At 37.6% G+C, this 13,317-nt stretch overlaps 1 protein-coding gene across 1 annotated transcript in view; it reads left to right on the top strand.

The window, feature by feature from the left end:
- Positions 1-13,317, top strand: part of Mib1 (MIB E3 ubiquitin protein ligase 1) — a 117,188-nt gene that overhangs the window by 16,627 nt on the left and 87,244 nt on the right. Inside the window, exons 2-3 of the mRNA XM_070029453.1 lie at positions 7,201-7,372; positions 9,262-9,391. Of these exons, the coding sequence (XP_069885554.1) occupies positions 7,201-7,372; positions 9,262-9,391 (302 nt within the window). The remainder of the gene's footprint in view (positions 1-7,200; positions 7,373-9,261; positions 9,392-13,317) is intronic.

The raw sequence follows: 13,317 nt of genomic DNA, 5'->3' as shown, positions 1-13,317 counted from the left end.
TTTAGACTGTGTTCATAAACGACCATTTTGTAGATATATGATATTAATGGTATTTGATACTGATGATGAGAAGTTTGATCAGCTTTCTTTTGGTAAGACACTGCTATTAGACTACAACTTAAGATAAAGTGACATTAGGGTAAAGGAGTATGTGTTTTCTTTTCATAGGTTTCATACAACTCAGTATAAGGGTTAAAAAAAAAAGAGCTGAATAGCAGCTACATTCCCTGTACTAAAGGTATTAACTGGAGGGCTGTTTTCTGTAAATATTTCCTTAGGATCCCTCATGTTTTTGTTTCTAGTTTTAATTTCAAGAGACATGCATTTTAAATGCTCCTACTCACCAGCTCCTCCTTAGAATTAATATATTTGGAAAACTACAAAGGGAATTACTTGTCTAGTTTTTCTTTTTTGAAAGTTTTAACAAGGACTTATTTCAGTTTATGGTGTTAAAGTAGAAGAAATTGAAGCATTTCCTGCTCCCTATGCAGTTCTCTATGTATGATGTATGGTGTAATTTTTTTTGACAAAATGTTATATTGTAATTCCTTGCAAACTACTTGATAGAATGATATTTTTAGCATTTCAGCAACTTATTTTCTTGGTTTCAACTGTATAGAATTTTTTTTGAGTTAACATAATGTACTTGTAAGCAGCTCCATATTTTTAACATTAGTTAAGTTTTTACTCTTTTTTTTTTTTTTTTGGTCGGTCGTGGGGCTTGAACTCTGGGCGTGGGCACTGTCCCTGAGCTCTTCAGCTCAAGGTGAGAATCTACCACTTCTATAGTTAAGTTTTTATTCTTAATCTAAACAATTGAATATCTTTAGTTATGTCTTTAAAAAAAATTGATGGCAGGGGGCTGAGAAGGTGGCTCAGTGGTAGAGTGCTTGCCTTGTATTCAGGAGGCCCTGTGCTGTGGCTCAAGTGGTAGAGCACTAGCCTTGAGCTGAAGAGCTGAGGGACAGCGCCCAGGCCCAGAGTTCAGGCCCCACAACCAGACCCCCCCAAAATTTAAACTATTCAGAAGTACAAAGAGCAAAACGTGAAAGTGCCTCTCATCTGTGCACCCTAGTCATCCTCAGCAGTTTGCTGCAGGTATTGGGTTGGGGTTTGAACTTAGGGCCTTGCCCTTGAGGTACTCTGCCACTTAAGACATGCTTTTAAACCTTTCTGTTTTAATTTTTTTTCTTTTAAAAATTACCTTTAAGTGGTTGTACAAAGGAGTTACCATTTAACAAAGCAATTTATGAATGATTCTTGATCAATGTTGCCCTTTCTGTCATCCCTTTCAACATTTTCACCAGTCCCTACCATACCCGCTCCTTCCTTCACTCTTTTCCTTTTCTTTTTGATATGTGTGTGTGTGTGTGTGTGTGTGTGTGTATATATATATACACACACACAGACACACATACATATATATGTATATTTACTGTTATTATGAAGATGAACTACCTAGTGGTTACAGTTTCATAAGTCAGGTAATGAGTACATTTCTTTTTGGACAATGTGTCATCCCTTCCTTCTCTCCTAATTTTTCCCTTCCATCCCCACCCACAAGTTGTGTAGTTCATTTTCAACATAGTGTCTAGTGAGTACCACTGTTGCATTTATTCACCCTTGGTTCCTCCATTTCTGTGCTCCCATTTACGCTCCTAACTCTAGTTGTTTTTGAGATAGGATCTGGATATTTTTGTTCAGGCTGATCTGGACTTTGAACCTTCTATTTATGATTCCTGCTGTAGTTAAAATGACAGGCGCACACCATCACACTCTGCCTTTCTTTCCTTCCCTTCCTCCCCACCCCCCCTCGCTTTGGCTAGTAACTGGGGCTTGAACTAAGGGCCTCATTCCCTCACTTGGCTTTTTCACTCAGGGCTCACTCAGCCTTTTCTGCCTAGGCTGGCCTGGAAATGTGATTCCTCCGATCTCAGCTTCCTGCACAGCTGGGATTGACAGTATAAGCCACTAAGCACTGGCTTTCGTTTGGTCCTTTTTTAAAAAAATCATATTTATCTCTTTATTTTTTGGTACATTGTAATTTAGAGACCTATAACAAACATCATAAAATATTTAATTTGTTGCAGTTACTATGGTTGATAACAAATTACTCTAAAACTGAATGGTATAAGGCAATTAATATGCTTTGTATGCTGCTCGTGGCTCCTATGGATTGAGAATTTGGATACTGCACAGTGAGGAATGGCTTATCTCTACTATACAATGGCTGGGGCTAGATGAGGCTAGTGCAGCCAGGATTCCTAAGGCATTTCTTCATTAGCTATTGTGTTTTCTCTGTATGATATCTCCTCTGTGGCTGTTTGAGGGTATCCAGGCTTACTGTGCTCAGAGCTCTAATGCATATGTAGGGTGTTTATATTGAGGGGTAGAGAGACATATTGATAACCAAGCTTTTATGCCTTATCTTTAGAAGTTTGCTAATGTTACTTCCTTTGTAACAGTTTGAAACAATTATAAATGGCTACCTAAATGCAGTATGGAAGGAAGTAGATCATACTCCACTGTGGTCCTAGTAAGAGCTCTGACCTGATTGGAAGTACAGTCTGGCACAATTCTTCATTTTTGACATTGTCAGCTTTACAGTAATATAATCCATTTATTTCAGTTTTCAAATCTGTGAATTTTTAAAAGACTTGTAAAATATATTATGATTCTTATCATTTCTCTTTAAAAATTGTGGTTTAATGAAAATTCAAAATCATTTTAATAGCCTAACTCATGACAGGTCTTCAAGATCTTTATTGGTAGGCTTCAGATGCTACCTAAAAATCTTATTCTGTCAGAGGTAGAATAGCTTTCAACTTTGTAAATTTTCAGCAGTTGTGTTTCCTGTAAGAACGATAGAATTTCAGAATTATTATTCAAAAATAAATGTTACATGGAATTGATTATATATAGTGATTTAAAGGAAAATTATGGTAGATTCTCACTTAAGGGATGACTAAGACTGGTTAATCTAGTTTGTTTTTTTGAGCACTTTTCCCTTTTGAAATTAAAGGAAAAGAGCCAAGTCATTTTCATTTATACCCTTTGAAGGAAAGAGTAAGTAGGTAACAATTGCAATTTAGCTTTTGCTATATATTTATTCTAAAAGACTGAAGCATAGACTAGGGAATATTGAACTTTGAGTTGTTTAGCTATAAACTGATGGTTTTTATTTTACATTCTATTTAGAGTGTGATTCTGTTGGTCCTATGGCTGATAATTTTTGTGATTGATATAGTCAGACTTAAATTTGCTGAAGTATAGAAAACAACACTATTAATATTTGATGGTGGTTGGTCATCTGTTGGCACATAAAATTTTTATTTGGCATTTCAGGAGTGAAAACAATCAAAAGAAACCAAGAAAAAAAAGTGTAACCCTTGGGAAGCCAACTCTAGGGAAAAATGAGATACAGTAGTAAGAGAATAGTCATGAAGAAGGTGGATCATGTGTTAAAATGGGTTTAATTCACACATAAAAAATTGGGAACTTTGATTTCTGTATAAATTTTGCATAATTGGTCTTGTGTGTGTAATGATTTTGATAAATTATTTAAGTATATGAGGAATACACCAGTGCATTTAACAAATTTATATTAGAACTAAATTAGCTGGTCTGGTGGTCCATGCCTGTAGTCTCAACAGGAGTCTGAGACAAGAGGACCTAGAGTAGGAGGTCATCTTGAGATACATAGTGAAACTTTGTCTCAAGAAGTAATTAATTTAATGCAGTATAATTCCTGATACTTAATTTTGTTTAAAAGCACTTCAGAAAATGTTCACTTCTTCATCATTTTAATATCCATATGAAAGGAAGTATTTTCTCAGTTTGTAGATAATATAGGCAATAGATTAGCTTAAGTTAATTTTATATATTATGTAACTAGTAAGTTATAGAACTAGGATACTAAATCACATAGCCTTATTTCTAACATGTAATGTGGCAATATAAATATGTAGACCAGAAATCATGTCTGATATTAATTTAATTAATTAATTTAATATCTTAAGTGTCTGATTATTTTCCATCTTCCTGCTAAGACATGAAACCTCTTCTTGAACATTATCCTTTGATTTCCTCTTCCTTTATTTGAAAGGTTTACTCGTTTATCATTGTTCTGAAACTTTACTCTTCTGATTTGGTTTTGTCCTGGGGATTGATCACAGGAACTTATGAGTGTATGTACTTGGTGCTCTACCATATCCCCAGTTCTAATTTATGTGTTATTTGCTTTTGGTTAGTGACTGTCTTCTTGGCTGTTTTATTTGTTGTTGATGTACTTCTTAGGCACATTAATAACCAAAAAGTGGCCACTGAAAAATTTAAAAGATTAGTCAGCTTCCAGTATCAGCTGTTCCAGGGTTTACAAGTTTTTGCATATCATCCTTGTATTGGGATCATGCTGATAATATCCTCTGTATTGTTTCAGCAGATGTACTGATAAATGGAGTTTTTTTTTTTTTTTTTTTTTTTTTTTTTTTGTTCATCATGGGGCTTGAACTCTGGGCCTAGGTGCTGTCCCTGAGCTCTTCAGCTCAAGGCAAGTGCTCTACCACTTGAGCCATAGCACCACTTCCGGTTTCCTAGTGGTTTGTTGGCGATAAGAGTCTCACAGACTTTCCTGCCCTGGCTGGCTTTGAACAACAATCCTCAGATTTCAGCCCCTTGAGTAGCTAGGATTACAGGTGTGAGCCACCATCTAGCCAGTAGAGCCTTTTTTTTTTTTTTCCCCCCAGACAAGATCTTGCTGTGTAGCCTCAGCTAGTTTTGAACACAAAATCCTCCTGTTTTAGCCTCCTCAGTGCTAAGAACATAGGAATTTTCCACCATGGCTCGTCTTCTTGCAGCTCATTGTACTGTTTAATTGCCTCATCCTAAATATCTCAAATACTTACCTGTTGTTTTCTCCTGAAAGATGATTATACCTTCTCATTTATTCCTTCTACACCTGATATTATAGCTCATAGCCACCAAATCTAAGCTAGCTCTAAGATGATTTGCTCTCTCTCCTATCCTTACTCTGATTTGAACTAACATTGTCCTACTTGCACTTTTCAGTCTTTGCATGCCTTGACTTTTCCCAGTCATATTTATTTTCTTTCAATTTCTTCACATTACAAAAAAGAGATATTTGCCCGGCTCCAGTGGCTGTAATCCTAGATACTTACGAGGCTGAGATCTGAGGATTCTAGTTTGAAACCAGCTTGGGCAGGAAAGTCCACGAGACTATCTCCAGTTAACCACAAAAAGCTGGAAGTAGAGCTGTGGCTCAAGTGGTAGAGAGGTCTAGTCTTGAGCACAAAAGCTCAGGGACAGCGTCTGGGCCCAGAATGGGAGCCTCAGATTGATCCCCCCCCCCCAAAAAAGAGAGAGACAGAGTCAGACAGAGATAGAGAGAGACAGAGAGATATTTGAGGCTCCACATGCTCCCAGTAGGAGTAGGAAAATAGTTGTGAATGAATTAGTAGACACCAAAGTCTACTATCTTCCTTGTCTCTGCAATCAATGATTTATGTAATAGAATACAGAAGGATTATTCATAAAAGATACTTGGTGTTGGGATATTATACATTCTTTTTCGGTTGAGTATACATCTTGGTTTCCTTTTAGTACTCATTCCCTTCTTTCTCCTCTCCTTTTTTCCTTCCTTCCTGTAGTTTTCTTCCTCACCTCAATGCAAACACAAGCTTATGTTTGTTTGCCTCTATGTTTGGAATCTGGGTACCTGGATATAGAAAATGAATAATACATTGCTTCTGTAGAATCTTATAAAGTACTATTTTATACTTCAGTTCTTGCATTCTTGAGTTTTAGAACAAATTGCTTGCTTTTATAGAACATACGGGTTTCTATGAAGGGAGCTGAAGGTTTTTTTTTTTGCCAGTCCTGGGGCTTGCACTCAGGGTCTGGGTACTGTTCCTGAACTTCTTTTGCTCAGGGTTAGCACTCTGCCACTTGAGCCACAGCTGCGTTCAGACTTTTTCTGTTTATGTGGTACTGAGGAATTAAACCCAGGGCTTCATGAATGCTAGGCGGCAAGCACTCTACCACTAAGCCACATTCCCAGCCCATGGGAGCCGAAGTTCTGAGAATGAAGAGAGATCATTTACTTTTAATTATGGAAAATTTTAATTTAGGAAAATTAGAAGTAATACATTGTTATGAATATATTTACCAACTAGTCAGTTTTAGCCTTGTTAATATTGTTTCATTTAAGTCCAATATTATTTTGAAATCAGTACCTTTTTTTTTTGGTCCTGGGGCCTGAACTCTGGGCCTGGGCACTGTCCCTCAGCTCTTCAGCTCAAGGCTAGTGCTCTACCACTTGAGCCACAGTGCCACTTCTGGCTTTTTCTGCTTAGGAATTGAACCCAGGGCCTCATGCATGCAAGGCAAGCACTTTACCACTAAGCCACCTTCCCAGCCCCCAAATCAGTACCAATATTTTTTGTGCAAATTGTGATTTTTTTTGATTAGCACATATTAGTTGTACAATGGGTTTTCGACAGTGACATTTGCTAGGGCATAAAGGTAGCTAATGACAGTCAGAACTTGAATCTAGAGAGTTACTGTTACATATTGTAATAGTCCTTGCTTGTTATTCAACATTTAGTTTGACCATCCAGGGTGTGTTTGTAAAATAGTGACATGAATGGCCACAAGCAACCTACTATTTTAGAAAATTTAGTTATTAAGTTATTGAGCAAGTGATACTAATATCACAATAGAGAAGGTACATTGTCCCTCACTCCTGTTGTAAAATGGAAGTGTTTATGGGAAAAGAACAAGATATCAAGAGGATAAAATTTTCTTTTTTCTTGGAATTATTGTTTACCTGGAAAATTGTTAAGATTCTTGCAAAGCTTTCTGAGTTTTTATAGTCTGGAACACATACATGGAGATAAAGAATTTGCATTTCTTATTCTTCATTGAACCTAATGGTTCAGTGGATGGACAGCAAGGTAGTGCTACCTTTTATTTTTTTTAGTTTTATTTTTACTAATGGAAACAAAACATGTTTAGTTTGTAATTTGTATTGAATATAGTATTTTAGATCTGTTGTCTTGAATATGTGGTATATGACTTCCCCCTTTATTAATTAGCTTATAAAATGCAGTTATTTCTTCTCTATGGAATAGTATACAGATAAATATTTGTAAGCAATGTAAGCATGTATCTTTGTTTTAATAGGCATCAAGCATGATGGAACTATGTGTGATACCTGCCGCCAACAACCAATCATTGGCATTCGATGGAAGTGTGCAGAGTGTACAAACTATGACTTATGCACAGTGTGCTATCATGGAGATAAGCATCACTTAAGGCATCGCTTTTACAGAATTACTACACCAGGAAGTGAGCGGTAGGAGAAGAAAGATTTTCTTTAGTTGTGACTCCTTGTTTATATTCAAACTTTTAAACTTAGACTTAAAAACAGAATTAGGAAATAGTGGGCTGGGAAGGTGGTTTAGTGGTAGAGTGCTTGCCTTGTATGCATGAGGCCCTGGGTTCGATTCTTCAGCACCACATAAGCAAAAAGAAAAAAGCCGGAAGTGGCGTTGTGGCTCAAGTGGTAGAGCGCTAGCCTTGAGCTGAAGAGCTGAGGGACAGTGCCCAGGCCCAGAGTTCAGGCCCCACAACTGGACACCCCCCCCCCAAAAAAAAAGAATTAGGAAATAGTTATTGACACTTTTGGAGGTGGCAAATAGCAGGCTAGGCATGGATTGAGCTTAATGAATACTGAGAGAGGAACTGTATAAAGGTGGAATTATACATATTTTAGCAAGATAATATTGGCCATTCTTCTCTAGCACAGGGACTTAACATTTGACATTTGGAAGTAGAAGAGCATTGCAGAGAGACTGATTATTTTCTTTTCATTATGCCTTCTATTCTGTTAATTGCTACCAGATGAACTCTAGGGCCCATTGATTGAACCAATTAAGACCATATGGCAGGTATTATTTGTGATGTATAGATAAATAAAACACTATTCTGAAAGAGCTTAATTAAAGGAAAAGAATGGATCACTAGTGATTATCATGTGATACTTTGGACTATTAAAGAAATATGTATTATGCTTCTTAAGAGCAATGAGATGGGTGTTGGTAGCTCATACCTGCAATCCTAGTTACTCAGGCACCTGAGATCTGAAAATCATGGTTTGAAGCCAGCCTGGGTAGAAAAGTCCTTAAGACACCATCTCTAATTAACCAGCCAAAAGGTTGGACAGGTAGTATGGCTCAAATAGTGGAACACTAGCTGTGAGCAAAAAAACTGAGTGTGAGCATAAGACCTTGAGTTCAAGTCCTGGGCACCAGGCCCTCCCTTGCAAACCTTGATCCCAAAAAGAAAAGCAATGAGAGAAGTATTCATTTACTTTAGTTGATAGAACCTTCATGTGAATGTATTATCCAGAGGAGCAAGAATACACTGAGTTATGGAGAAATAACTAGAATAGGTCATACCATGGTTCTATTTATTAACTAAAGAATTTTGAACATATTATGTTTTTTCTTACAATTAAAGTTAAGGAATAATAGGGGCATCCTAAAAATGAATATAGAACAATGACATAAAATTTAAAACTTAAAGACAACTCTGGCTATATGATTAAGAAGGATTAGAAAGAAAACTAGAGATATGGATAGTTGTGGGGGAAGAAAGCTGGCCCATATAATTGAGTGTGAATTTTTTCCCCCTATTTCATTCAGTAAATCATACAGTGCTTTGGAGATAGTTTGATGGAGTCAAATTTGAGTTGTATGGAAAGGACTTTATATTTTTGAATATTCTAACTTTATAGATTAACAACCCTTCCTGCCCCAAGTCTTTCAGCACTTAGATTTGTTCTTGGCAACTATTGGCTGAAACAGATACACTTGCATTCTCTTGACATGGTTTTATATTAGCCAGTTCACACAACAGCCCTGCCACTAACTGTTGTCTTCCAAGGTTTGAAGTCAAGTGCTAATTGCTATTCAACCTTGTAGTAAGTGCTATTTTTTCCTTAGGCCTTCATTTATATTGTTTGTATGGCAGTTATAAAAGGATTTGCATTTGCCATCTATAAAGGAGTGAAGAATTACAGTGAGGATTGAAGTGATTAGACTAGGTTTACATTTTGACTTAATTTTTAATTTTTGTGATCTTGGGCAATATAGCATCTTTCTTTTAGTAAGTATAATACTTTTCACCTCTGTCAATGTTTTCACATGAAAATTAACTTGAAAATAAAAATTTTGTTTTTAGGGTTCTGTTAGAGTCTCGTAGAAAATCTAAGAAGATTACAGCCAGAGGAATTTTTGCAGGTGCCAGAGTGGTACGAGGAGTTGACTGGCAGTGGGAAGATCAAGATGGAGGAAATGGGCGTAGGGGAAAGGTATGGAGAGTTTTCTAATTCATCATGTAAATCTAGAGTGCTGTATGCTAATTATTATTATTATTTTTTTATAATTCTAGAAAAGTGTAAATTTATTGCAAAATTACTTTGAGGGTTTTCATAATAAGAAAAACTTAGGAAAATTCTGCAATTTTATAATGAAAAAGGGAAAATGTGACATCCTTGGAAGAATTATTAAATTCTCTTTAAATTTTTTAAAAATATATTTTATTGTTATCACAGAAGCAATGTACTGTTACAGTTATATAAGTCAGTAATGAATACATTTCTTTTTGAACCATGTAACCCCATCCCACACTCCCAGTTTTTCCTTCCCCTCCCTTCCCACAAGCTGTATTGTTCATTTCTCACAAAGTTTTTAGTGAGTACCACTGCTGTATTTGTTAACCCTTTGTCCCACTTTTTCTGTGCCCTATCTCCACCCTTCCAACAAGAAAGAACAGCAACAACAACAAAAACATCATGTTTTCAATTCTTGGATGTCATTTTGTAAGATATTCTTTTATATGATCATATATACATAACCATTGAGCCTTTGTGATCTGCTCCTATGAATATCCACCTTGGGTCTCACTGTGTAACTGTTTAGAGACCTGTATAATTTTATAGGTATATTCTAATTATCACAAATGAGGGAAATGATGCAACTTGTTTCTTTGGGTCTGGCTTCAATAAATGTAATTTTTCCAAGTCTTCCATTTCCTTACAAGTGGTACAGTATCATTCTTCCTGATGGAAGAGTAGAATTCCATTGTGTATATATCACATTTTCTCCATCTGTTTGTTCACTAAGGGGCATCTGGGTTGATTCTATATTTTGGCTATGGTAAACAGTGCTGCAGTGAACATGGTTGTGCTGGCAGCTTTATTTTATTTATTTTTTGTCGGTCGTGGGGTTTGATCTCTGGGCCTGGGCCCTGTTCCTGCGCTCTTCAGCTCAAGGTGAGCACTCTACTGCTTGAGCCACAGCGCTACTTCTGGTTTTCTAGTGGTTTATTGGAGATAAGAGTCTCAAGGACTTTCCTGCCCGGGCTGGCTTTGAACCGTGATCCTCAGATCTCAGCCTCCTGAGTATCTAGGATTACAGGCGTGAGCCACCGGCACAGGCTTGTGCTTGTGCTGGCAGCTTTAGTGTGGCTTTGTTTGTGTTCTTTTAGATAAATGCCCAGGAATGGATTTTCTGGGTCATAGAAAAGCTCTAATATTTACTCTTGAGAAACCTCCATACTGCTTTTCAGAGTGGCTGAATACGTTTACATCCCCACCAACAGTATAGTAGAATTTCCTTTTGGCCACATCCCCGCCATTTGGTATTGTTAGTTTTTCTTTCTTTCTTTCTTTCTTTCTTTCTTTCTTTCTTTCTTTCTTTCTTTCTTTCTTTCTTTCTTTCTTTCTCTCTCTCTCTCTCTTTCTTTCTTTCTTTCTTTCTTTCTTTCTCTCTCTTTCTTTCTCTTTCTCTCTTTCCTTTCTTTCCCTTCCTTCCTTCCTTCCTTCTTTCCTTTCCCTCCCTCCCTCCCTCCCTCCCTCCCTCCCTCTCTCCCTCCCTCTCTTTCCTTCCTTCCTTCCTTCCTTCCTTCCTTCCTTCCTTCCTTCCTTCCTTCCTTCCTTCCTTCCTTCCTCTCTCTCTCTCTCTCTCTCTCTCTCTCTCTCTCTCTCTCTCTCTCTCTCTCTCTTCTTTCTTTCTTTCTTTCTTTCTTTCTTTCTTTCTTTCTTTCTTTCTTTCTTTCTTTCTTTCTTTCTTTCTTTGTAATGGGGCCTGAACTCTGGGCCTGGTGCGGTTCCTCAGCTCTTCAGCTCAAGGCTAGCACTCTACCACTTGAGCAACAGCCTTTTTTGCTTATGTGGTGCTGAGGAATTGAACCCAGGGCTCATGCATGCAAGGCAAGCACTCTACCACTTAGCCACCTTCCTAGCCCTGGGAGTTTTCTTGATAATGTCTATTCTAACTGGGGTGAGGTGGAATCTCAGTGTTGTTTTTTGCTAGTCCCAGGCCTTGAACTCAGAGCCTGGGCTCTGCCCCTGAGCTTCTCTATGCTCAAGGCTAGAGCTTTACCACTTGAGCCATAGTGCCACTTCCGGCTTTTTCTGTTTCTTTGGTACTGAAGAACTGAACCCAGGGCTTTATGCATGCTAGTCAAGCACTCTTACCACTAAGCCACATTCCCAGCCCCTCATTGTTGTTTTGATTTGCACTTCTTTTATGGCCAGAGATGTTGAACATTTCTTCATGTTTCTATTGGCCATTCTTACTTCTTCCTTTCAGAAGTCCCTCTTTCAGTCTTTAGCCCATTTATTAATTGATTGTCTCTTTGAGAGGTTATTTTTGAGGGCTTTAATTTTTTGAGCTCTTAAGTGTATTTTAGATATGAGGCCTTTGTCTCATGCATACCTGATAAAAATCTCCTATTCTGCAGGCTTTTATTACTACTAGAAATGAATTTCTTGGCTGATTTTTTTTCATACCAATAATAACAACTTTCCAATTTTTATTTATTAGTTTGTTTATTTCCAAGTAAATAGAATGTTTCTGCTTGTTTGTAAGCTATGAAAAGGTTATTAGATAGGCATTCTGCTATTTTGTCATTTAGGTCATTCCTCCCTAAGAGGATCTCATGCTGTTTACTTTCCTGCTATTAAAATTTCAGGCAAAGGGTACGGCTTAGTGGTAGAGTGCTTTCTTAGCATATTCAATCAAGGTTCTGGGTTCAAGCTCTAGCACTGTCAAAAAAAATCATTTGAATTCACTTATTTTTAGTTTCCTTAAATGCCTGTTTCTGAAGGACAATAGGCAGCTACTCTTTTTATTTTTATTTATTTTCTAATTGGCTGGTGATCAAACTAGATGTCTTAGCCATACTGGGCAAGTACTCTGTGAACTATACCCCAGCCAATTGGCAACTTGTACGTCCAGTTCACTGGCCTCTTGTTACCCCTCTCAGGTCACATGGAGGACTGCCATAGTAATTATTTTTTCTTTTTTCTATTTTCTTTTTTTTTGAGACAGAATCTCACAATATACATACATATATATATATATGTATGTATACATATACACAGAATCTCACTATATAGCTCAAGTTTGCTAGGAATGTGGCTTAGTGGCAGAGTGCTTGCCTAGTATGATGAAGTGCTGGGTTCAATTCCTTAGCAATACATAAACAGCAAAAGCTGGAAGTGGTGTTGTGGCTCAAGTGGAGTAGAGTGTTAGCCTTGAGCAAAAAAAAACTTAAGGACAGTGCCTAGGTCCTGAGTTCAAGTCTCAGGACTGGCAAAAAAGAAAAAGAAAAAAAATAGCTCAAGCTGGTCTGAAACTCATGAGTCTCTTCAGTGTTGAGATTACAGGAGTGTACAGTGAATTGGGGTACTCAGTTGGCAGTGTCATTCTGAGCCTTGGGCTAGATATCAGGTGTTAGAAGTAGGGCTAGCTGCTGGGCATTGGGCAGTAATATTTTCAGAGGGGGTGTGTTGCTATATAATTTTGCTTCTAAGCTGACCATAGCTCACTGAGTTTTAGGAATAGGTTAAAGCAGAATATTCTCTGTGTATGAGGGAATATGGGGGAACTCAGCTGGTCTAGGTGACAAGGAATGGGTGGTAGAGGAGTGAGTGGGAACATCGTTACACAAAGTTCATACAAGCTAGGTAACATAGTGCCAGTGGCTCACGCCTGTAATACTACTCAGGAGGCTGAAATCTGAGGATCATGGTTCAAAGCCAGACTAGGCAGGAAAGTCCTTGAGACTCTTATCTCCAATAAACCACTTAGAAAACCGGAAGTGCACTGTGGCTCTAGCAGTAGAGTGCTCGCCTTGAGCTGAAGAACTGAGTGAGGGACAGCACTCAAGCCCAGAGTTCAAACCCCATGACTGACCAAAAATAAAAAAATTTGGAAGAGGAGCTGTTGC

The sequence above is a fragment of the Dipodomys merriami genome, unplaced genomic scaffold, assembly GCF_024711535.1.
Source record: "Dipodomys merriami isolate MVZ:Mamm:240054 unplaced genomic scaffold, mDipMer1.0.p SCAF_2, whole genome shotgun sequence".
Taxonomy (NCBI): domain Eukaryota; kingdom Metazoa; phylum Chordata; class Mammalia; order Rodentia; family Heteromyidae; genus Dipodomys; species Dipodomys merriami.
Note: the sequence above shows the minus strand (reverse complement) of the source record. Positions and strands in the feature narration are given on the sequence as shown.